Source organism: Amblyraja radiata, chromosome 4, assembly GCF_010909765.2.
Source record: "Amblyraja radiata isolate CabotCenter1 chromosome 4, sAmbRad1.1.pri, whole genome shotgun sequence".
Lineage (NCBI taxonomy): Eukaryota > Metazoa > Chordata > Chondrichthyes > Rajiformes > Rajidae > Amblyraja > Amblyraja radiata.
This window is the reverse complement of record NC_045959.1, coordinates 105,118,626-105,143,353: the sequence shown is the minus strand read 5'-3', so window position 1 is coordinate 105,143,353 and position 24,728 is coordinate 105,118,626. Positions and strand designations below refer to the sequence as shown.

General features: G+C 40.4%; 1 protein-coding gene across 2 annotated transcripts in view; it reads right to left on the bottom strand.

Moving 5' to 3' along the window:
- nbn (nibrin) overlaps positions 1-24,728 on the bottom strand; it is a 62,670-nt gene that overhangs the window by 23,563 nt on the left and 14,379 nt on the right. Inside the window, exons 4-10 of one of the 2 annotated variants that reach the window (XM_033020161.1) lie at positions 23,937-24,096; positions 21,878-21,981; positions 21,089-21,206; positions 18,238-18,425; positions 15,768-15,865; positions 13,912-14,047; positions 682-969 (exon numbers count right to left, since the gene is read on the bottom strand). In XM_033020161.1, coding sequence (XP_032876052.1) covers positions 682-969; positions 13,912-14,047; positions 15,768-15,865; positions 18,238-18,425; positions 21,089-21,206; positions 21,878-21,981; positions 23,937-24,096 — 1,092 coding nt within the window. The remainder of the gene's footprint in view (positions 1-681; positions 970-13,911; positions 14,048-15,767; positions 15,866-18,237; positions 18,426-21,088; positions 21,207-21,877; positions 21,982-23,936; positions 24,097-24,728) is intronic. The other variant, XM_033020162.1, reaches the window with a different exon arrangement.

Sequence of the window (24,728 nt, the reverse complement as noted above, 5' to 3'; positions counted from 1 at the left end):
CAACTCACCCTGATTCTCCCGCAGCTCTGGGGCCACGCACACACTCTCACACACACATACCCACGCACACACACCCACACATCCACACACGCACACACCCACCCCCACACATACCCACCCACCCACTCACAGACTAACTCTGCAGCAGCCACCAGTGGGCCAGAGCCGTCGTCATCTCACCAGAGTCAGCACCAAGCCCACGAATCTGCTGGGTCCTAGTGCGCCTCCCCCTCCTCCTACAGGGAACGTCGTTAGCAAATATATCTAACAATGTTTTCCGACTACTCTGCATGAATTAATACTTTTATCATAAAAAGTGCTTTTTCAAGGACTTTCAAGGACCCATGATAAATCCAAGGATGTTCAAAGCCTTGAAAAACAGAGTTTCAAGTTCCAGGACTTTCAAGGACTGTACGACCCCTGTATACTTTGATCTTGAGATCATCAGAATGCAATTTGCAATTGGTTATCTGAGTTTGCAAGTAGCATACTAAAACATGTGATTATCAAACTGAGCATGCTAAAACAAATAATGAGCCTTTGTTTTAATTAGTGTGTACACAATCAAATTACACAACTAAATGGAATGGAATTAAACTAAAATTGCATAACCTCGCTGATGAAGAGAAAAAAACACACGCCAGTTTCAATTGGTAACTTTCTTATATTATGAACTTTCACCTTTTTTTTTCCGCTGGATGAAAGAAGTTGCGGATAGAAAGGGATTGATTTTGCGAACAGGAGTTGCTTTTCTTCTGAGCACTCGTGGATTTTGTTGGTGAGGATGTTTTGTTATTAAAAATGGCAAACGTTTGTCTCTTTTGTTCGTTCGCATATTTTACTTCTGTAGAATTTAATGGCCTCATGCTGGATGTTTCATTTACCGCAGAAATGTCTTGTGTAAGCGCTTTGCTGTGCTCTTCCATATCCAGTGTTTCTTCTATCACGTGCAGTCCGCTTGTGCTTGTTCTGTAAGAGAATTTGACAACACTTGATAAGTTTACTTACAGCTAACTTATCAAATTACTTTCATATCAAATTGACTGTTCCTTTAAAATGTATTAAATGTTTGAAAGGCCTCGACCCATTCCTTCTCTCCAGAGATGCTGTCTGTCCCGCTGAGTTGCTCCAGCATTTTGTGTCTATCTTTGGTTTAAACCAGCTTCTGCAGTTCATTCCTACACATCAGGGGCGGAAATCCTGGAGGGTACAGAGGGGACACGCCCCCCCCCGCTTTGAGAGGTGGGGGACGATCCCCCCCCCACACGTTTTGTCATCCGGACTTTATCAGTCGCTTTCTAAGGGCTGAATCAGCCCATTTGCGGGGCCTTTCAGCGCCCGTCGCGGCTTAAAATCAAACTGCTGCATCGAGGCGATCAAGGCTCCCGATGTTGAAGCCCCCGCAGGCCGATGAAAGACCCCGTGAACAGACCCATTCAAGCCCACCACCGAAGGCCTTGCGCTCGCGCGCGCAGCCACCAAGAAATTGTGCCCTCACATGTTTTGACAGCGATTTCCGTGCCTGCTACACATTAAATATTTGGTATATGGTGGCTCCTTTCATGGGAACCGAAACATAAGCAATTAGAAGTGGAAAATATAGATGGGACTGCGGTGGGTAAAGTGAGAGAAATTGCTGCAAGGACAAAATATAACCTGGTAGATGAAGCCAGTTGTACAATTGTACAATTTCAGCCTGTGCAGGTTAGGAAAGCTGGCTTTTGGAAAATGGATCGAAAAAGGAAACAATCTAGAAAAGGAGATGAATGTGAGGTTTGCTGTCTCAATCTTGCACAGTGATTTTAATATGACTTTAAATTGTGAATAACTGATCAAATTGCCAGCATAGATACAACATACCGAAGATAACTAAAAAGGCAATACGGGGAGAAAAGATAGGTACACAGGTAAGCTAGCCAAGAATATAAAGGAGGATAGTAAAAGCTTCTTTAGGTATGTGAAGAGGAAAACACTAGTTAAGGCCAAAGTTGGACCCTTGAAGACTGAAAAGGGTGAATTTATTATTAGGAAACAAGGAAATGGCAGACAAGTTGAACAGGTAGTTTGGATCTGTCTTCACTAAGGATGAGAAAAAAAATCTTCCTGATGTACTAGTGGCCAGAGGATCTAGGTTGGCGGAGGAACTGAAGGAGATTCATATTAGAGAGGAAATGGTGTTGGGTAGACTGATGGGACTGAAGACTGATAAATCCCCAGGGCCTGATGGTCTGCATCCCAGGGTACTTAAGGAAGTGGCTCTAGAAATCATGGATGCATTGGTGATCATTTTCCAATGTTCTAGATTCAGGATCAGTTCCTGTGGATTGGAGGGTACCTAATGTTGTCCTACTCGTTAAGAAGGGCGGCAGAGAGAAAACAGGGAATTATGGACCAGTTAGCCTGACATCGGTGGTGGGGAAGATGCTGGAGTCAATAATAAAAGATGAAATACCAGCACATTTGGATAATCGCAGGATCGGTCCAAGTCAGCATGGATTTACGAAGGGGAAATCATGTCTCACTAATCTTCTGCAATTATTTGAGGATGTAACCAGAATAATGGGCAAGGGAGAGCCAATGGATGTAGTGTAGCTGGACTTTCAGAAAGCATTTGATAAGGTCCCACATAGGAGATTAGTGGGCAAAATTAGAGCACATGGTATTGGGGGTAGGGTACTGACATGGATAGAAAATTGGTTGGCAGACAGGAAACAAAGGGTAGAAATTAAAGGGTAATTTTCAGAATGGCAGGGAGTGACTAGTGGGGTACCGCAGGCTCGGTGCTGAGACCGCAGCTATTTACAATATATATTGATGATTTGGATGAAGGGATTAAAAGTAACATTAGCAAATTTGCAGATGACACAAAGCTGGGTGGCAGTGTGAACTGTGAGGATGCTATGAGGATGCTGGATGACTCGGACAGGTTGGGTGAGTGGGCAGATGCATGGCAGATGCAGTTTAATGTGGATAAATGTGAGATTATCCACTTTCGTGGCAAAAACAAGAAGGCAGATTATTATCTAAATGGTGTTAAATTGGGAATAGGGGAAGTACAACGGGATCTGGGGGTCCTTGTTCATCAGTTACTGAAAATAAGCAGGCAGGTACAGCAGGCAGTGAAGAAATCGAATGGCATGTTGGCCTTCATAACAAGAGGAGTTGAGTATAGGAGCAAAGAGGTCCTACTGCAGTTGTACAGGGCCCTAGTGAGACACCATAAGGTGCATTACATCTAAGGAAATCGAAGACACAATAAACACACTTAAGAATGGAAAAACACCAGGACCAGACGGATTCAGTAATGAATTTTATAAATGTTTTTACGACATAGTTACATGTCTACTGAAAATGTATACATACGCTTTTAAAGAACAAATCTTACCTGAAACACTAGCAGAATCAATGATCACATTAATACTTAAAAAAAGATAAAGATATAGAAGAACCAGGCTCATATAGAGCTATTGCTTTGTTAAATACGGATCAAAAAATGTTAGCGAAAACACTAGCTAGAAGACTAAGTCAATATGTTAGTAAATTAATAAATGAGGACCAAACGGGATATATACCTAAGAGACATTCATTTAATAACCTGAGACGTCTGCTTAACATAATGCACTCTCACAAACCTCAAGAACAAGAGTTATCTATCATTTCATTGGACGCAGAAAAAGCGTTTGATCAAGTAGAATGGGATTATATGATTAAAGTATTGCAAAAATTTCAAATGGGAGAGAACTTCATCGCATGGATAAAATTATTATATAACAAACCCACAGCTAGAATATTAACTAATAATATACTATCTACGAAATTCCAATTAACAAGGGGCAATAGGCAAGGATGTTCATTATCACCGCTGTTATTCGCTCTGGTAATTGAACCTTTAGCTGAAAAAATTAGAACACACCCGGATATTTACGGTTATAATACAAAATATTCAAATAACAAAATATCCTTATACGCAGACGATGTATTACTGTATATCACAAAACCCCAAATCAGTATACCAAACATATTAAATCTAATTGAGGACTTTGGATCTTTCTCAGGATACAGAATAAACTGGAACAAAAGTGAAATTATGTCGATAAAACCGAAAGACTCAACACATCTCTTGAAATTCCCCTTTAAAATAGCCACAGAAAATTTTAAATATTTAGGAATTGAAATCACTAGAAACTATCACGCTATGTTTAATGCCAATTATAAGCCCCTTACTTAAGAAACTAAATAATCTAATCAAATTCTGGAAAACACTCCCGGTGTCCTTAATAGGTCGAATAAATGCTATAAAAATGATCTGTTTACCACAAATCCTATATTTATTTCAATCAATTCCAATATATCTTCCAAAAAAGTTTTTCAAAAAACTAGACTCAGACATTACAAATTTTATATGTAATTACAAATCCCACATAATACAAAGAGCACACCTTAGTAAACCAAAAGAGATGGGTGGTTTAGCGCTCCCTAACTTTATGTACTATAATTGGGCAGTAAATATTAAAAATATGATTCACCTGCTGGACAACTCTGCCCAGCAGGTGGACAGGATTGTAATGGAGAGAGAGGACTGCTCTCCGTGGGATGTAATGTTAAATTGTACAAGGCATTGGTGAGGCCAATTTTGGAATATGGTGTACAATTTCGGTCGCCTAATTATAGGAAGGATGTCAACAAAATAGAGAGAGTACAGAGGAGATTTACTAGAATGTTGCCTGGGTTTCAGCAACTAAGTTACAGAGAAAGGTTGAACAAGTTAGGGCTTTATTCTTTGGAGCGCAGAAGGTTAAGGGGGGACTTGATAGAGGTCTTTAAAATGATGAGAGGGATAGACAGAGTTGACGTGGATAAGCTTTTCCCACTGAGAGTAGGGAAGATTCAAACAAGGGGGCATGACTTGAGAATTAAGGGACAGAAGTTTAGGGGTAACATGAGGGGGAACTTCTTTACTCAGAGAGTGGTGGCTGTGTGGAATGAGCTTCCAGTGAAGGTGGTGGAGGCAGGTTCGTTTTTATCATTTAAAAATAAATTGGATAGTTATATGGACGGGAAAGGAATGGAGGGTTATGGTCTGAATGCAGGTGTATGGGACTAGGGGAGAATACGTGTTTGACACGGACTAGAAGGGTCGAGATGGCCTGTTTCCGTGCTGTAATTGTTATATGGTTATAATACAGGAGCGACTCTCCTCTCACCAATGAATCTGAATAACAAAAATTATAATAAAAATCCAATGATACATAGCACAATTAGAACTTGGAAACAAATAAAACAGAATCTAAAATTAAGAAATCTATCTCTTTTAATGCCAATAGTAAATAACCCGGCGTTTAAACCCTCAATTATAGATAAATCATTTACACAATGGGAAAGAATGGGAATCAAAACGCTCGGAGACGTATGAATTAGGAAAATTATTATCATTTCAACAATTACAACTGAAATATAATTTGAAAAATAATCAATATTTTAAATATCTTCAAATCCGTGACTATCTGAAAAGTATACACAAAAGACATGCCCCCAGACTTATTGGATGAAGCCATGAAGACAAAGGCTGAATCAGCAAATCTAATATCATACTTATACAACATTATTTTAAATATAGAAATACCTACAACCGATGGTATTAGAAGAGACTGGGAACAAGAACTAGCTATAAAAATTTCAAAAGAGAGCTGGGATAAACACTTACTATATGTGCATAAATGCTCGATCAACGTACGACATACTCTAATTCAATATAAAACATTACATAGACTATATTATTCAAAACCTAAAATAAATAAACTTTTCCCCAATGTCTCACCCATTTGTGATAAATGTCAGTCACAAGAAGCTACCATAGCGAAGCTACCATAGCGCACTCTTTTGTTTTCTGTATAAAAATTCAAAACTTCTGGAACGAAATATTTGAAATCTTCACAAAATTATTTAAAATAAAACTTGTACCAAAAGCAGAATGGATCATTTTTGGAATATCGGAAGGTAACCCCGAATTAAATGTGTTTCAAAAGAACTTACTTAATTACGGGCTAATAATGGGAAAAAAGCTTATACTCAAATTTTGGAAAAATGCTCCAATCCCAACAATAAAAATGTGGATTTGAAACATGTTCGAAACACTACACTTGGAAGAGATGAGACTCCTCCTAGCAGGCAAAGCAGACCACTTCCAAAAGACGTGGTCTGCATTTACGGAACTATTACAAGCATAAGGTGCAATAGTAATTTAAAATATAAATGGTACCAGGATCTGGTAACGGGGGGTATAAAATAAACTTTTAAAAAAACACGGTTGGTATATCCTTTTTTGCGGAGTTTTGTGTTACAATGGAGCGATTGTTTTTCCTTTTCCTTTCTTTTCTTTCTAGGGTCTTATTTCCTTTCTTTACTTCCTTCTCTAACTTCTTCCCTAAGGGGCTTTCTTCTCCCAACACTTTCCTGCACCTTCACGATTCTTGCTCACTTCTTTTAATTCTACCTTTTTTAAAGCTCGAAAAACGAAGTGGTACAACAAAATGTAATAAGATATATGTGATGTGTATTACTGTAATTTACTGTACTTCTAATAAAAATAAATAAATAAATAAATAAGGTGCATAAGGTTCATTTATTGTCACATACACCAATTGGTGTAGTGAAATTCAAGTTGCCAGGAGTATTGTGTGCAGTTTTGGTCTCCAAACTTGAGGAAAGGCATTCTTGCTATTGAGGGAGTGCAGCGTAGGTTCACGAGTTTAATTCCCGGGATGGCGGGACTGTCATACGTTGATAGCTTGGAGCGGCTGGACTTGTACACTCTGGAATTTAGGTGGATGAGAGGGAATTTTATTGAAACATCAGATTATTAAGGATTTGGACACCCTAGAGGCAGGAAACATGTTCCCAATGTTGTGAGAGTTCAGAACCAGGGGGCCATGCTTTAAGAATAAATGGTAAGCCATTTATATAGAAAATAGGTGCAGGAGGCCATTCGGCCTTCGATCATTGTAATCATGGCTGAACGGAGATGAGGAAAAACATTTTCACACAGAGTTGTGAGTGTGTGGAATTCTCTGCCTCAGAGGGCGGTGGAGGCTGGTTCTCTGGATGCTTTCATGAGAGTTAGATAGAGCTCTTAGGGATAGCGGAGTTAAGGGATATGGAGAGAAGGCAGGAACAGGGTACTGATTGTGGATGATCAGCCATGATCACATTAAATGACGGTGCTGGCTCGAAGGGCCGAATGGCGTACTCCTGCACCTATTGTCTAAATTCAATAGCTTCCGTCAATACGTAAGGATGTCTAAAATCATTGGTTTAAAGTGAGAGGGAGGAGTTTTAAAGGAGATCTGAGAGAGATATATTTTAGACAAAGAGAGCCTATATCTGGGAAGTGCTTTGAGAGGTGTTGGAGGCAGGAACAGCAACACCATTTAAGAGCCATCTGTATAGGTGCTTGAATGAGCAAGGCATAAAGGATATGGAATAAATGCCTCCAAATGAGATTAGTATAGATAGGCATGATGGTCAGCATGTGAGTGGGTGGAAGGGCTTGTTTCTGTGCTGTGCAGTTCTATAATCATTTTTGATACACAAGAGACTGCAAATGCATGAATCTGGAGTTTCAGCAAACAATTTGTAGGAGTAACTCGGTTGGCGGACAGGAATGGGAGACACCTCAAGTCAAAACCCTGTAATGTTGTATGTAATGTTAAAATTGTACAAGGCATTGGTGAGACCAATTCTGGAGTATGGTGTACAATTTTGGTCGCCCAATTATAGGAAGGATGTCAACAAAATAGAGAGTACAGAGGAGATTTACTAGAATGTTGCCTGGGTTTCAGCAACTAAGTTACAGAGAAAGGTTGAATTAGTTAGGTCTTTATTCTTTGGAGCGCAGAAGGTTAATGCGGGACTTGATAGAGGTCTTTAAAATGATGAGAGGGATAGACAGAGTTGACGTGGATAAGCTTTTCCCATTGAGAGTAGGGAAGATTCAAACAAGAGGACATGACTTCAGAATTAAGGGACAGAAGTTTAGGTGTAACATGAGGGGGAACTTCTTTACTCAGAAAGTGGTAGCTGTGTGGAATGAGCTTCCTGTGGAAGTGGTGGAGGCAGGTTCGATTTTATCATTTAAAAATAAATTGGATAGGTATATGGATGGGAAAGGAATGGAAGGTTATGGTCTGAGTGCAGGTAGATGGGACTAGGGGAAAATAAGTGTTCGGCACGGACTTGTAGGGCCGAGATGGCCTGTTTCCGTGCTGTAATTGTTATATGGTTATCATTTCTGTGAACGTCAACAATCCCCTTCCTCCGCAGATGTGACTGAACCCAGTGAGTTCCTCCAGCAGACTCTTTGCTACTCGTTGACTCTTTCTACTGTCACAAACTACAATAATAGGGTTGAGTGGCAGAGTAAGCCCGACGTTGAGACAACTGCTCCATCTACTGTTACAAAGTATAAAAGGAAATTACTGGTAAGGCTCAGCATATCAGACAGCATGTGTGGAGGGAAAAACAGAGTTTTCGCTTCAGATCAATGGCAAAAAGCCATTGACTGAAATATTAACTCTGCATCTCTCTTCACAGTATGTAAAAATATAAAAAACTTGTTACTGAAAACCTGACATAGAAAGTGAAAATTATGGAAACATTCAGCAGTTAGGCAGCTTCTTGAAATGAGAATCAGTTAACATTTCTGGTCCATTCCAGTCACATCTGCTCCCATGAGGCTTTCCATTCTAGAACATCCATGATATCCTTGTTCCTTGGAAAACGTAGTTTCCCCCCTGCTGTTGTGAATGGATCCTGTGTCCCTAAGTTCTGCCTCGCTCCCCCTTCCTTTAACCCGAACAAGGAAAGTGTTCCGCTGATCCCTATTTTACACCACGCCAGACTCTACATACAACACGTCATCCTCTGACAATCCCGCCACAATAGACAATGGACAATAGGTGCAGGAGTAGGCCATTCGGCTCTTTGAGCCAGCAAAGTCATTCAATGTGATCGTGGCTGATCATCCCCAATCTGTACCCCGTTCCTGCCTTCTCCCCATAACCTCTGACTCCTCTATCTTTAAGAGCCTTATCTAGCTCTCTCTTTAAAGTATCCAGAGAACCGGCCTCCACCACCCTCTGAGGTAGAGAATTCCACAGACTCACAACTCTCTGTTAGAAAAAGTGTTCCCTCGTCTCCGTTCTAAATGGCTTACCCCTTATTCTTAAACTGTGGCCCCTGGTTCTGGACTCCCCCAACATCGGGAACATGTGTCCTGCCTCTTAGCGTGTCCAAACCCTTAATAATCTTATATGTTTCAATAAGATTTCCCTCTCATCCTTCTAAACTCCAGAGTATACAAGCCCAGCCGCTCCATTCTCTCAACATATGGCAGTCCTGCCATCCCATGAATTAACCTTTAAAACCTACGCTGCACTCCCTCAATAGCAAGAATGTCCTTCCTCAAATTAGGGGACCAAAACTGCACACTATACTCCAGGTGTGCTCACTAGGGCCCTATACAACTGCAGAAGGACCTCTTTGTTCCTAAACTCAACTCTTGTTATGAAGGCCAACATGCCATTCGCTTTCTTCACTGCCTGCTGTACCTGCATGCTTACTTTCATTGACTGATGAACAAGGGCCCCAAGATCCCATTGTACTTCCCCTTTTCCCAACATGACACCATTTAGATAGTAATCTGCCTTCCTGTTTTTGCTACCAAAGTGTTCACATTTATCCACACTAAACTGCATCAGCCATGCATCTGCCCACTCACCCAACCTGTCCAAGTCACCTTGCATTCTCATAGCATCCTCCTCACAATTCACACTGCCACCCAGCTTTGTGTCATCTGCAAATTTGCTAATGTTACTTTGAATCCCTTCATCAAAATCATTGATGTATATTGTAAATATACTACCTGCCATTCTGAAAGGGACACGTTAATCCCTACTCTTTGTTCCTGTCTGCCTACCACTTCTCTATCCATGTCAGCACTCTACCCCCAATACTATGTGCCCTAGTTTTGCCCACTAATCTCCTATGTGGGACCTTATCAAATGCTTTCTGAAAGTCCAGGTTCACGACATCCACTGGCTCTCCCTTGTCCATTTTACATCGGCGAGCCCAAGCGTAGACTCAGCAGCTATTAGACTGAACACTTGCGTGCGGTCCGTCAAGGCCTGCTGGATCTCCCAGTTGCTAGACATTGTAACTCACATTCCCATTTCCAATTCTGACCTTTCTCCTCTGGGCCACCTCCATCCTCTTCCCCTTCTAGCTATGTTCCTTAAGCAATTCACACTTTTCTCCTTATCTCACACCTATTGAGTTTTTAGCTTTGGCTGTTGTCCAACCATCTGCCTATCAAACCCCCCCTCTCTCCTGTATCCACCTATTACTTGCCAAGCTTTGTCCTGCCCCTCCTCTATTTCAGCTTTCTCCTCCCACCCACCTGAATCAATCTGAAGAAGGGTCTCGACCCAAAATGTCATCTATCCCTGTTCTCCAGAGATGCCGCCTGACCAACTGAATTACTCCAGCACTTTGTGTCAACATTTTAGGTCATGGAGTGATACAGCATGAAACTGGCCCTTCGGCCCAATTTCCCCATGCCGACCAAGATGCCCCCTACTACAAATCTGCGGGGGGGGGGGGGGGGGGGGAACTGTGCCACCAAGGACACCACTGTAAAATAATAGATAGCAATGGAACATTTTGATCCATTAACAGTCAATCCACACAACAAATTTAACAGTAGTTTTCTCCTTCCTTCTCTATTACAATATTTTAATTCAAAATCCCGTTTAAATACTGTGATGCAAGTTCATTTCAATAGTTGTTTATGATGGGACCCGTATTGTTCTAACGTTAAACCAAGGTTATCGTTCCCTTTTTACCAAGGGAACAATCAACATAAATAGGACAGGTTGGCCGGTGTGGGCAAGTTGGGCCGAAGGGCCTATTTCCACACTGTATGACTATGACAAATATTTTTCTCTATTTTCCCTCATATTCCTTCAGATTATCAAATAGGTCCATTTTTCTCTGCGCCAATGAAGTTTTAGATTTGCAAATATTTTGAAACTATTTTCTGTAATGAATGCAATACCCAAATAAATCTATTTTGCATTTTTTCCAAAGCTCAAACATGCCTTCTGAAGTTTTGAGCACAAGACCACAAGAAGATGTGACGCACTAAACCAATCAAAGGCGGCAAACAGCCACTAGCCACAAAAGTGGCAAACAGCTTTTTACGGAACAGTACAGAAAGTGAACAAACAACTTCAGAACATGGTCTCTAGCAACAGAGGTAAAACGGTAAAGGATTCTGAAGAACAGGTTGAACAGCTATTTTAAGTACTAGGTAATGTGAAGAAGGTGTCAAACAGATGCAGTGCCCTCCATAATATTTGGGAAAAAGTCCCATCATTTATTTATTTGTCTCGGTACTCCACAATTTGAGATTTGTAATAGAAAAAAAATCACATGTGGTTAAAGTGAACATTGTCAGATTAAAGGCAATTTGTATACATTTTGGTTTCACCATGTAGAAATTACAGCTGTGTTTATACATAGTCCCCCATTTCAGGGCACCATAATGTTTGGGACACATGGCTTCACAGGTATTTGTAGATGCTCAGGGGTGTTTAATTGCCTCCTTAATGCAGGTATAAGAGAGCTCTCAGCTCTTTTACTGCTGTTTATCAACATGAGGACCAAAGTTGTGCCAATGAAAGTCAAAGAAGCAATTATGAAACTGAGAAACAAGAATAACACTGTTAGTGACATCAGCCAAACCTTAGGCTTACCAAAATCAACTGTTTGGAACATCATTAAGAAGAAAGATGATCCCAAACATTAGGAGGCACTGGTGAGCTTACTAATCGCAAAGGGGCTGGCAGGCCAAGGAAGACCTTCACAGCTGATGACAGAAGAATTATCTCTATATAATAAAGACAAATATAATGCCTGCTCTATAATAAAGAAAAAGCTCCTGCATTTTCAAAACATTTAAAGTGATTCCCAAGCATTCTGCTGGTAGTTTACATAACAGAGGTTTAGAAATGTTCTAACACCCAACCAGTAAAATAACCCCCAAAAGATAAATATTTCATGAAATAAATTACTTCATACAGCTAAATATATCTTTACAAAAAATGTTACATGAAATGTCTCTTTGCCTAGCGCGCGCACACACACACACAAACACACACACACACACACACACACACAAGCGGGCCAGAGCTCACCAGAGTTCCAGGCGCAGCACTCGGCCCACAACCTTCACAATAACGTGCCTCTGCTGGGTCCTAGTGCTCCACCCATCCTGCAGGGAATCTCAGCAGTGATGGGTCTTCCCCGACCACACACCCGCTAGTTAAAATTCCCCGCTGTTTATCTTCTTGGCTTTTTTTTTTTTTTTTAGAGGTGCCGGAGCAGCGCTCATGTGAGCTCTGGCAGCACAAAAAATTTAAAAATCAGATTCATTGCTAGGAAATTTTTTTTTTTAAATTCCAATTTTTACACTGGTTAGCTGCAAAAATAGGATGGCCAGGTTACAGTTTGCCAAGAAGTATTTAAAAGAGCAACCACAGTTCTGGAAAAAAGGTCTTGTGGACAGATGAGACGAAGATGAACTTATATCAGAGTGATGGCAAAAGCAAAGTATCGAGGAGAGAAGAAATTGCCCAAGATCCAAAGCATGCCACCTCATCTGTGAAACACGGTGGTGGGGGTGTTATGGCCTGGGCATGTATGGCTGCTGAAGGTACTGGCTCACTTATCTTCATTGATGATGGTAGTAGCAGAATGAATTCTGAAATGTATAGACACATCCTATCTGCTCAAGTTCAAACAAATACCTCAAAACTCATTGGCCGGCGGTTCATTCTACAGCAAGACAATGATCCCAAACATACTGCTAAAGCAACAAAGGAGTATTTCAAAGCTAAAAAATGGTCAATTCTTAAGTGGCCAAGTCAACCACCCAATCTGAACCCAATTGAGCATGCCTTTTATATGCTGAAGAGAAAACTGAAGGGGACTAGCCCCCAAAACAATCATAAGCTAATGATGGCTGCAATACAGGCCCGGCAGAGCATCACCAGAAAAGACACCCAGCAACTGGTGCTGTCCATGAAGCACAAACTTCAAGCAGTCATTGAATGCAAAGGATATGCAATAAAATACTAAACATGATTAGTTTCGCACAGAGAGTGGTGAATCTCTGGAATTCTCTGCCACAGAAGGTAGTTGAGGCCAGTTCATTGGCTATATTTAAGAGGGAGTTAGATGTGGCCCTTGTAGCTAAAGGGATCATGGGGTATGGAGAGAAGGCAGGTACAGGATACTGAGTTGGATGATCAGCCATGATCATATTGAATGGCGGTGCAGGCTCGAAGGGCCGAATGGCCTACTCCTGCACCTATTTTCTATGTTTCTATGATAACTTTCATTCACATGACATTTCTGTGTCCCAAATATTATGGTGCCCTGAAATGGGGGGACTATGCATAAACACTGCTGTAATTTTTACATGGTGAAACCAAAATGTATAAAATTGGCCTTTATTAAAATCTGACAATGCGCACTTTAACCACATGTGATTTTTTTCTATTACAAATCTCAAATTGTGGGGTACAGAGGAAAATAAATAAATGATGGGTCTTTGTCCCAAACATTATGGAGAGCACTGTAAATCACGCACGTTAAGCAGAGATCAATCAGATTAAGTTATCTACAAAACTTGATCATTATCTTTAAAATAATTAAAATGTTAAAAAATGGTTAAATGACACTAATACAGAAAACATAAATTTAGAAAGATTGAACAAGACTGAATATATCGAGCATAAATCATTCAATTAGTTTGTACATCTCGACTACAAAGTATGCCCTGTGTTCATTTACCTAGTACTGTGTTTCTGTGACGACTGAGTATCTGGAACACATGGAATAATTTGTGAAAGGCCAGGAGCTGTCATATCACCCATGTACATACTTTGAGAAAGCGTAGAACCTGGAATCATTGTTCTTGAACAAGTGTCTATAAAATTAAGAAAAGAATACGATTCATAAAGAAAGTAAACCAAGCCCAAAAATGCCTTGCATACATGTACTTCCTACAAACAAAACACAAGAGTCAGGTCTCCTCCACACTACGCGTAAAAAAAAAAAACCTTGCAAGAGCTAGCAGCAATGAAACTACCATGATTCAGGAAAACCCACCATGTCTTTTCCCCATTGGAAAAACAGTAGGTAACAATAAATACATCCTCTCCATCCAAGTTCATTGCTCACTTCCAAGTTTAGTTTAATTTAGAGATACAGTGTGGAAACAGGACCTTCGACCCACCAAGTTCACCCCGCACATTCGAGCTATACTACATACTAGGGACAATTTACAATCTTTACCAAAGCCAATTAACCTACAAACCTGTATGGATTTGGAGTGTGGGAGGAAATCGTAGCATTCAAATAATACCCACGCAGGTCACAGGGACGACGTTCAGACTCCGTACAAACAGCACCCGTAGTCAGAATCGAACCCGGGTCTCTAGCACGGTTGGCAGTAGCTCTACCACTGCGCCACCGTGCTGCCCGGTTCATAGCGGCACAGATGGATAGCGGGTGAAGAAGACGTATGGTATCGCTGGGGCACTGAATGTGCGAGTTGAGCTCATAATGCAGCTCTATGGGACTTCGTTGGGATACGTTTGTAGTGTGGCGTGCAGTTCTGGTCACCTCATTGCAGGAGGGATGGGGGGCTTTGGAGAGTGCAGAGGAGTTTCCAAGAATGCTGTCTGGATTGGAGTTTCAGTAAAATTTGTTAGAGATGTGCAGGGCAGATTTATTCAATGTAAAGTGGCGAGAGCCTGGAGTGTCCCGCAGGGGGTGGTGGCGGCAGATGTGATGGTGGCCTTTGGGAGGCTTTTGGATGGGCACATGGAGGTGCTGGGATGTAGATCATTTGCAGGCAATTGAGATCGGTTTGGCTTGGCATAATATTCAGCATGGGGCTAGTGGGCCGAGGGGCCCGTTCCTGTGATGTGCTGTTCTATATTCCACATGTATGCTCATTGGCTTTATTTTGTGTGTCATTAATTATGGCATTTGCCTTTAAAGTTTAGTTTGCCCGTTATTATGTGGGTGGGATTTATTATGTAGTCGGTGGCGTGTTTGTTGCTGGGTCCTCTTGCGCAGTGGCTTAGTTTGCTAGTTAGTTTAATTTTAGAGCTCAACATGGCTAGAAGGAATACCCTTCGACCATATGGAGTTTTGCCGAGACACGAGGAGTTTTCTAACGTTTAAAAGCGATATGCTGGAGTTTGATGAAGATTAAAGTGTACCAGTCAGAGAAGAAGGTTGGATGAATGTCTTACTGTTTTTCTTCAGCAATAAAGACACTATTAATCAAAAGACTGTGTTATGAAGATTTATCTTTCGAGAAGCTCTGAAAGTCTCTGAAGAGCTCACATACGTAACGATACAACATTCTCTTAAAACCATGTTGTCTCCGAAGTGGCTAGAGAGATAATGGAGCGATCTCTTAAACGATATAATAATTTGCCGCTACAATTATAGGATGACTATGTTTGAAATCTCAGAATATTGACTCTGGGACCAACACTATGATGATGATGCAAATGTTTGCATTTATCGACTCAGAAAGAATAACGTTGGAACATACTGCTCTCTCGAACATGCATTCTTTTCTATCCAGTTGAGGTCATATTATTATCCTAAAGTATACTTTTTACACTTACCAGGAATAGGCTTGCTGCGAGGGTTACAATAATTATCTGTTGAATTGTAGATAACGGCTAAACCAATTTCTGCCTCGGGTATAGCACGTAATTCTTTTCTAGTCAAACAGAAAACATTCTGGTTTAAGTGTGATCCATCAAAAGACAACCAAATGGTGAACAAACAAAAGTAATTTAAAGAGACAAGCTATATAGAAATCCACCCTTGTGTACTACTAGGTGGATATTCATGGTTTTAAAATTTGCCTGTACAATATCAGAACTACATTGTTTGAACCCATCCATAGTGGATTAACCATTAAACAACAATAATTAAATATTTATTGTAGTCCAACCTTTGTGATTTTTTCTCTTAGTGTGACCAAGATTCATCTGTCTGGATAAATGCAACTGCCTTTAAATGCAACTGATGAAATGTAACTACTAGACATTGAGAATCCCCCCCCCCCCCTCCCCCCCAAGATGGAAAAATTCAAATGCTAGAGGGCTTAGCGTTGAGGTGAGGGGCAAAGTTTAAAGGAGATGTGCGGGGCAAGTTGTTTTTTTTTTTTACACAAAGGGTGGTGAATCACATGTTACAGGAACCATTCATAGAGTCATACAGCACAGAAACAGTCCATTGGGGCCAACTTGCCCATTCCAACCAAGATGCCCCATCTACACTTGTCCCCACCAGTCCGTGTTTGGCCCATATCTCTCTAAACCTTTCCTATCCATGTTCCTGTCCAATTAACTTTTAAATGTTGTTATAGTGCCTGCCTCAACTACCTCCTTTGGCAGCTCATTTCAGAAACCCACCATCCTCTGTGTGTGAAAATGTTGCCCCTCAAGTTCCTATTAAATTCCTATTCCTTTAGGAATCCTATTCCTATCAAAAACCGGGGACCTTCCTCATCTAAATCTATGTCCCTGGTTTTTGATTCCCCCAATCTGAGTAAAAGACTGTGCATTTACTCTCTCTATACTCCCCATCTATCTATATTACTAAAAGTCTGATCTTGACCGCTTTTGGCTCGCTGTGGCGTGATTTCCGAGTGAATGCCGCCACCTACAGCCGTCATTTTTGGCCACCTCGCTCAGAGCCCCCCTCCGCCTCCGGGACCGGAGGATTTTTCCCATCGATGAAAAATCAGAGAGATATTAATGTTTTTTAAAAATTCCCCATTCTCTCTGCTGCCCCCTCTGGCGGCAGGGGGAGGGACTATAAATCCCGTAAGTGTAGTCCCTCACTCAGTCTCTGCCAGACCCAGGAAGTGGGAGGATCACGGCTCTCTGAGGCTGTAAGGTGGCTGCTGCCTAATGGTTTGCCTCGCCTTTTTAACAAGTTTGTGTTCACAAAATGAATTTTGGTTGTCGGGTGGCTGATGCCCAATTGTTTGCCTCGACTTTTTAACAAGTTTGTGTTCACACAATGAATTTTGGTTGTCGGGTGGCTGCTGCCCAATTGTTTGCCTCGCCTTTATAACAAGTTTATACTAGCCCTCTGGAAACCAGTACCTTCGGCCTACAACACCCATACTAGCGCAATAGAAAGCCCCCCTCCCCCCACTGGCGAGCAATATTGGAATTGGTGGAATATTGCTTGGTGACCAGCCCTCCCGTGTGATGCTGGGACCCAACGGGTCCCACTTAGTCTAATTATCTTATATAACTCTATAATATCATCCCTCATTTTCCTGTGCTCCAAGGAATAAAGACTGCCCAACCTTCCCCTATAGCTCAGGTCCTCGATTCTTGTAAATTATTTTCTAAAAGCTCTCTAATGCTTTCATATACTTCAATTGGTGCAAAACCAAGGGAAATACAGGTTAATTTTTTATGACTTATTTTTGTTCTCGTATTTTAAAAAAATTAAATAAGTTTAACAAGTAATTATTTACTTAAATCTGTCAACGGAACATCCATTGTCTGTTTCGGAACGTCCTTCATATTTAAAACAAAAACTATGCAAGTCCTTTACAGCATTGACAAGTGTCAAAGTTAAGGTTGAGCTTTACTGGTTTTCAAAGCTTTTTGTGACTATTTGAGTACAGGGCTTCACTACCAAAGGCTTGTCGCTGCTCTGGCCACACTGCTGGAATCTGGTAGGCTTCAAGAAAGGTGGACCCTGAGCATCCAGATCAGACACGAACAAACATGGTGAGATCCCAATTGGTAGGAAGGCAACAGTCAGATCTAGCCTTTAAACTCATGCTCCTGTAACGCTAGTCGACTGCCAATATTTATACAGGGAAAGAATGAATTAATATAACACATTTTTTTTTGTAATATACCATAGATTTTCTTTCCAGAAAACAGTGTAATAAGGATATCTAAATTATTCAAACAAATCTCAATATACATAACAGTATAGCACAGAAACAGACCCTTCGCCCCACAGTCACTGTCGAATATGATGGGTTAAACTTATTTAATACCCCGGTTAATATAAATAATTGACTTATATTCCGCATAAAAATACATTTCATACCGTTGCAGGGTTCTCATGACCGACTCAATCCATTTTTCTGTTGCATTTGACAAGTTCTGAGAATCCGACACACCAACCTCAACGATACAGCTCCCTGTTGCTTCAATGGATGAAATATTTGAGCCACTACTCTCCAAAACTTTAGCTTCTCCTCCACCAAATGTTATAGCAGTGCTCAGCCTCTTGTACTGCAAGACAAGGTATGTGTTTAGTTAATGATAATCAGAAATATATGGTAGTAACAAATGTTTAATCAGATGTGCTAATTAAGTGAATAATCTAGTAACCCGAATGGAGCAATCGAGCCAAGAGCAAATGGGAATTTTCAATTTAAATACCTGGGACCAACAGACCGCTCAAGTTCTTTCCAATGACAAGTGGAGCCGATGGGGGTTGTCTTTTCTCACAGCTACCATTGGGCAAGAGACACGTCTCACTACCAGGTCCACGAACAGATACTTTCTTAAAGCCCTGTCTCACTGAACGAGTTCATTCAAGAGCTCTCCCGAGTTTAAAAAAAAATCAAACTCGTGGTAAGCACGTAGAATGAACGTAGAGGGTACGTCGGAGCACAGGGACGTCTCTTAGCAGTTCGTAACGCTAACGGCAGGTACTCGGGAAGACTCGTGAAGTTTTTCAACATGTTGAAAAATGTCCACGAGAGCTCCGAGTACCTACGAGCGGCCATTACCGTAAATCTCCGAGTTCGAATCAGGGCAAACTCGGGACAACTCTTGAATGAACTCGTAACAATGGGACAGGGCTTTCACATTAATCTGGATCTTGAATCAACCTACTCAACACAAATCCCTTCTCAATAAAGGAGCACTACAATGTCTTGCACTACCACATAAGTGTTTCTTTCTAAAGATGTTTTTGCACTAACATCTTTTTTTGTTGCAGTCTCTTATTAGTTTAGTTTAATTTAGAGAAGCAGCCCAGAAACAGGCCCTTCTGCCAATTAATTCTGCACTAACCAGTGAATCCCGCATACTAACACTATCCTACACGTACTAGGGACAATTTATAATTATACCAAGCCAATTAGCCTACAAGTCTGTATAGTCTTTTGGGTGTGGGAGGAAACCAGAGATCCCGGAGAAAACCCAAGCAGGTCAGGGGGAGACCGTACAAACTCCGTACAGACAAGCACCCATAGTCAGAATCAAACCCAGGTCTTTGTTGCTGTAAAGCAGCAACTCTACTGCTGCACCGCCTTTAAGAGATTTTGTGTTCATTTTTATTTTTTAGAGATTTTGTGTACATTATGTATGACTTATGAGTGATGAGTGTTTTTTTTGTCTGAGGCCACGTGCCTGTCATTGTATTTTACCTCAGTGTACTTGCACATGTGATAATGAACTCAACTTGCCTTGAAACTGCAGCAGTCAATTATACAGGCCCCAGGTATACTGACCCTAGTACAACCGTAGGTACTCATGATAATTTGTTTTAATTCAGGGAAGAGGGAGAATTATATTTGGCAATTTATTGATGCTCTGTTATACAAACTGAAGCTCATCAAGCACATTTGCAATGTGGCTTTACCGATTTACTAGTTTTAGTAATATGCCAAATATCAATCACATGGACAAGAACACTGAAAATTTATATCAGTAACAAAGGTAGCCCTTCATTCAATGTTCAAGTGCCCTTCTCCACCCAGAACACAGGAAGCTACGATGAAGAATTTATCTCAAACACTTTTACGGATTAGATGACCAACATGAATTATGTGAATCTACGATGGCATTGAACAGAAAGCCAAAAATTGATCTTAGCATTGGGTACTAACAAAATGTAGCAATAGGGACGGCTCAGTGGCGCAGCGGTAGTTACTGCCTTGGCGTCAGAGACCTGGGTTCAACCCTGACTACAAGTGCTGTCTGTACGGAGTTTGTACATTCTCCCCGTGATCGTGTGGGTTTGTCCCCGGGTGCTCCGGGTTTCTCCCATGCTCCAAAGACATACAGGTTTGTAGATTAATTGGCTTTAGTAAAATTGTAAATTGTCTCTAGTGTGTAGGATAGAACTAGTATATGGGGTGATCGCTGGTCGTTGAGGAATAGGCAGGCCAAAGGGCCTGTTTCAATACTGCATCTCTAAAATCAAATGTATAAAAGTCTAGAATAGTGCAACTAGTTATTTAGTTATCATGGAGTGACTGAATATATTTAAGTGGCTCAAGAGTTGCTTCAGGTGACTGGATAAATCCAAGAATGTGCTGCAATCCTCTATGGAGGATGATGAAGATAGCTGTGATCTGCTGTGCTTTTAAGACTGAGAGTGTGTTTTGTTTTTCATTTGCAATGGGTATCACATGATACCCATTGCAAACTACATATATAGAACTGAGGTATATGACCTAACCAAATGCTGGAGCACACTTCAGGGAGAATGGTTGAGAACTATCAGGAATACACACATCAGGAATACACACAAAGCACTGTTTGTTAGGCGAGGATAATGCTTCTGATGGGATCCACACAAGTCTCCACATGAAATCCATACTGGGGATTTTATTGATTCTTACATTTGTTTGGTCCATTGAGGCCCTGCAGAAATTTATGTAAGCTGTAGTGCATAAATAGAATAAAATATTGGTATATATTCCTGATTATGCTATGCTGCTTAAAGATGGCTTTAAACAGTGTATAATTCTCCACCCCTTTACAACAGAAGCTTCGTATTGATATTGTTTATCTGTTTCTATTTGAGTAATTTCCTTTGAGCATAATTCATATGCTGAAGCTGATAACTAGGGCAAATGTTTCACGAAACAATTAGCTGAAGGTCACTACTAAATCCAATACTGTTATGGGTTACTTTTTCTTCTAAAAGTCATCATTACCTGTTTTGCATTTAAAAAGAAGAATGTTTTGCCTCTAAAAGTCGATTTTCGTTCAGGTTTCACTGTAATATCCAGCTCTCCAGGCTTGATACTAGGTTCATCAATAGGAGGGGAATAACTGCAGAGAATGAAAATTAAAGGGATTTGACATCACAGTTCCGATTGAAAATAATGAAGGGTTTGTTTATCAACAGAAGATATTTCAAGAGTTCATGTACCAGGCCGCAGTCGGGGCGATTGAAGCTCCCGCAGCCGGCGATCAAAGCACCCACGTCAGCGCGGCCGAAGCTCCCGTGACGTGGAGCTCCCGAAGCCGGTCCTTAACCAGGAAACGCGAGCTTCACAATGTTAAAGTCCGCAGGCTCCCGCGGTTGGAGCTCAGAGGTCCCAGCAACAGGCCACCAGCTCCACGATGTTAGGCCACAGTGCAGACGGAGATACGACACGAAAAAAGTTGCATCTCCATCGAGGAAAGAGATAAAAATAGTTCCCCCCCACATAACACAAAGCTAAAGATAAACTAAAACATACGTTTTGCAACAAACTAAAAACACAAAGGAAAAAGATGAGACAGACCATTGGCGAGGCAGCCATCATTCGGCGCCCCCTGGTGGTTCAAGTTAATAATTTAACAATTTCATAGAAAATACAGTAATAAGAATCAAAGGACAACTGTGCATATTTTCTTTTGTTCTCTGTTCCCAATTTTTTATTTCAAATGATTGGCACCTTTTGTAGATAAATGTGTATTTTTGTGAATGTTTAAGGAGGTTGATACATTCAACTTACCTTTCTGGATTGGGTATTTGTCTTCTATTTCGGATTATTTCAATAAGATCGACAAAGTATTCTGGTTTTACTATCGGTCGACCACAGATCATTGCGCATATGGTCTTAAAAAGCAAGCATAAGAATTATTATGAAGAATAGCACTCAATTGTTAAGCCAATATTGTCACCCACAGAACCTAATACACTTCCTGGACAAATACAAATGTACAATAATTTGTCCAAGAAATGGAAAAGGCACCAATTTCTTTCTGAAATCTATTTGATACATAATTAATGAAGTCTTGTTTGTTCATACAATTCAAATACATTTTTTTGAAAATGGAATCAACTCAAATTATATATTCGTAATAAACTAGAGAAATATGACCATTTAGAAAATGCAATTATCCCCTCTAATGCTACCACAAAAATTACATTTGATGTTGTCTAAATATCCTTCATACATATTTAAAAAGAACACTAGTAAGGATCTCAAAACAAAATCTGGCACTGAACTAAACAGGGAGAAACTTGATCAAAGTTTGCATTAGTGTTTTAAAGAGAAGTAAAAAGGTTTGGGAAATTTCAAGGTTCACGTGGTTGTAGGGCTGGAGAAGGTGAGCAAAAAGCAAGAGTTTGGGGTGATTTGAAAGCATTGTCACAAGATCAAAGTATCTCAGGTACCACTAAAATACTGGGTGAATTTGTTTTCAATGAAAATCTATTCAGGACATCTAAAAATAATAAATCCAGATACAATGGCCTAATTTCTCTATCAATATGCATCTGTATTTTAAAGCATACTGCTCTGGGTTTTGATTACGTTTTTCCAAATAGTGTGAGACCGTGTTGGAGCACGTAGAGTCCGTCTGAGTCCTCCAGTGACCTCCGTTTAATCCTAACTTCCAAAACTGGCTGCATTGAGTTTGCCCATTCTCCAGGTGACCATATACATTTTCTTTCGATGTTCCAGTTTCAGCCCACACTCATCCCAGTAGCTTCCAAGGTCAGTAATAGGCAAGTACGAATGTGAGTGGTAAAATCTGGAGGAAAATTTACAGCGCAAGAGATCTGGGTTTGATCCTGACCGCGGGTGTTCTCTGTATGGAATTTGTATGTTCTCCCCTTAACCACGTGGGTTTTCTCCGGGTGCTCTGGTTCCCTCCCACTGCACAGACGTACAAGTTTGTAGGTTAATTGGCTTTGGTAAAATTGTAAATTGTCCCTTGTGTGTAGGATAGTGCTAGTGTACAGGATGATTGCTGGTCGGCGCAGGCCCGGTGGGCCGAAGGGCCTGTTTCCGCGCTGTTTCTCAAAAGTCTAAAGTTGTTGGAAATATGGGCAGAATAAAATGGGATTAGTGTATGATTATATTAACTGGGTGCTTGATAATCTGCAAAGACCTGGTGGACCTCTTTCCATGCGGCATTATTCTACGCCTTTAAACGTTTCAGGTTATGTTTAAAAAGAACTCCCAAATATACTAAAAAAAAATAAAATGTTATGCTTTAGGCCACACCAGGCATATACAAAATATTTTTTGGAAGATTTGGAATTCTCAATAGATAAAGTTTATTGATAGAAACTACTCAGTGCTTTCAAAATCTTAGCATTTCTTCTTTTAAAAATTAGGATATCAGGGTTTAGCCATTTAGGGGCAATATGATACATTTTATTTAAAGGATCTTAAATTGTTAGAATTTCCAACCTTATAGAGTACTGTGGATACTCATACTGTGCATTGAAATATAAGAATAATAATGGTTTTGAAACCTGATCCCAAGATTATAGGGATGTTACAAAACCATGTCTGAGTACATGGAATATCATAAAATCATTGTTGCAGGCTTGAGAGTCACTTGAACTACTCCTGCTAATGTGCAGAAGATTTAAGTAAATAAATACTTGGAAATTACAAGTATCTGATTCATTTGGTGTTGCTTCCAATTAACAACAGAAGTAAAGAATTGTTATAATAGTTGAGGTAACCTATGCCTCGTATAGTTTAACATTTTGTTGACATCTCCCACAAAACATGGAAGAGTGAGTAACATTTTACTTTATTCAATTCCACTGACCTTCACTGTAATCTTTACCGATGACATAACGAGATGAGTGCTATCCTTCGTCCAATTCTTGGCAACATGACCTCCAAGTTGTTGAATCGAATGGTTTAGTGCAATTTTAACTGGCACTTCCAAGCAGGAAGAACTAATGACCAGGGGTTCATATTCTACCCTGAAGATTGGAAAATACATTTAGACATTGTAGAAATGTTCACATCGGACATTTTAGTGCACATTCAAATCATGTTGGCAGCATCCAAATTGTCTACATTCAGTTCACCAACGTGTAAGCTGTTTGCTTCATAGAAAGGAAATAGAACCATTCAATCAAATCCTGATGCAGTCTCAACACCAAAGGACAACCATCCCTTTGCCTCCATAGATGCTACTTGCTCTGATTAGATCTTTCAGAAATCTATTTACTTGCATCAGATCATAACAATTGTTTATTTGAAGAGGATATTCATTTAAAATCAATACACCGCATAAATAAAATTCCTGAAGATATCAGAAGTAGATGTAAAGTGTTGTTTAATTATAATTCCTTCCCTTATGTAACTGACAATTAATGCATATGGGCTGAGGGAGAAACAGGAATTTCAACATAATTTGTGACTTCTTTCAATGTTTCCAATTTAGAAATGCTGTTTTAAATCAAGGCACAGATGAAATGGTTAAATTGGATCTTATCTACAACAAGAAATATTTGGTTCAACAAGTCAAGCAGTATCTGTGGATACAAAGGGATGTTCAACATTTCAGGTTAAGGGCCTGTCCAACTTGGGCGTCATCATTTATGCGTCA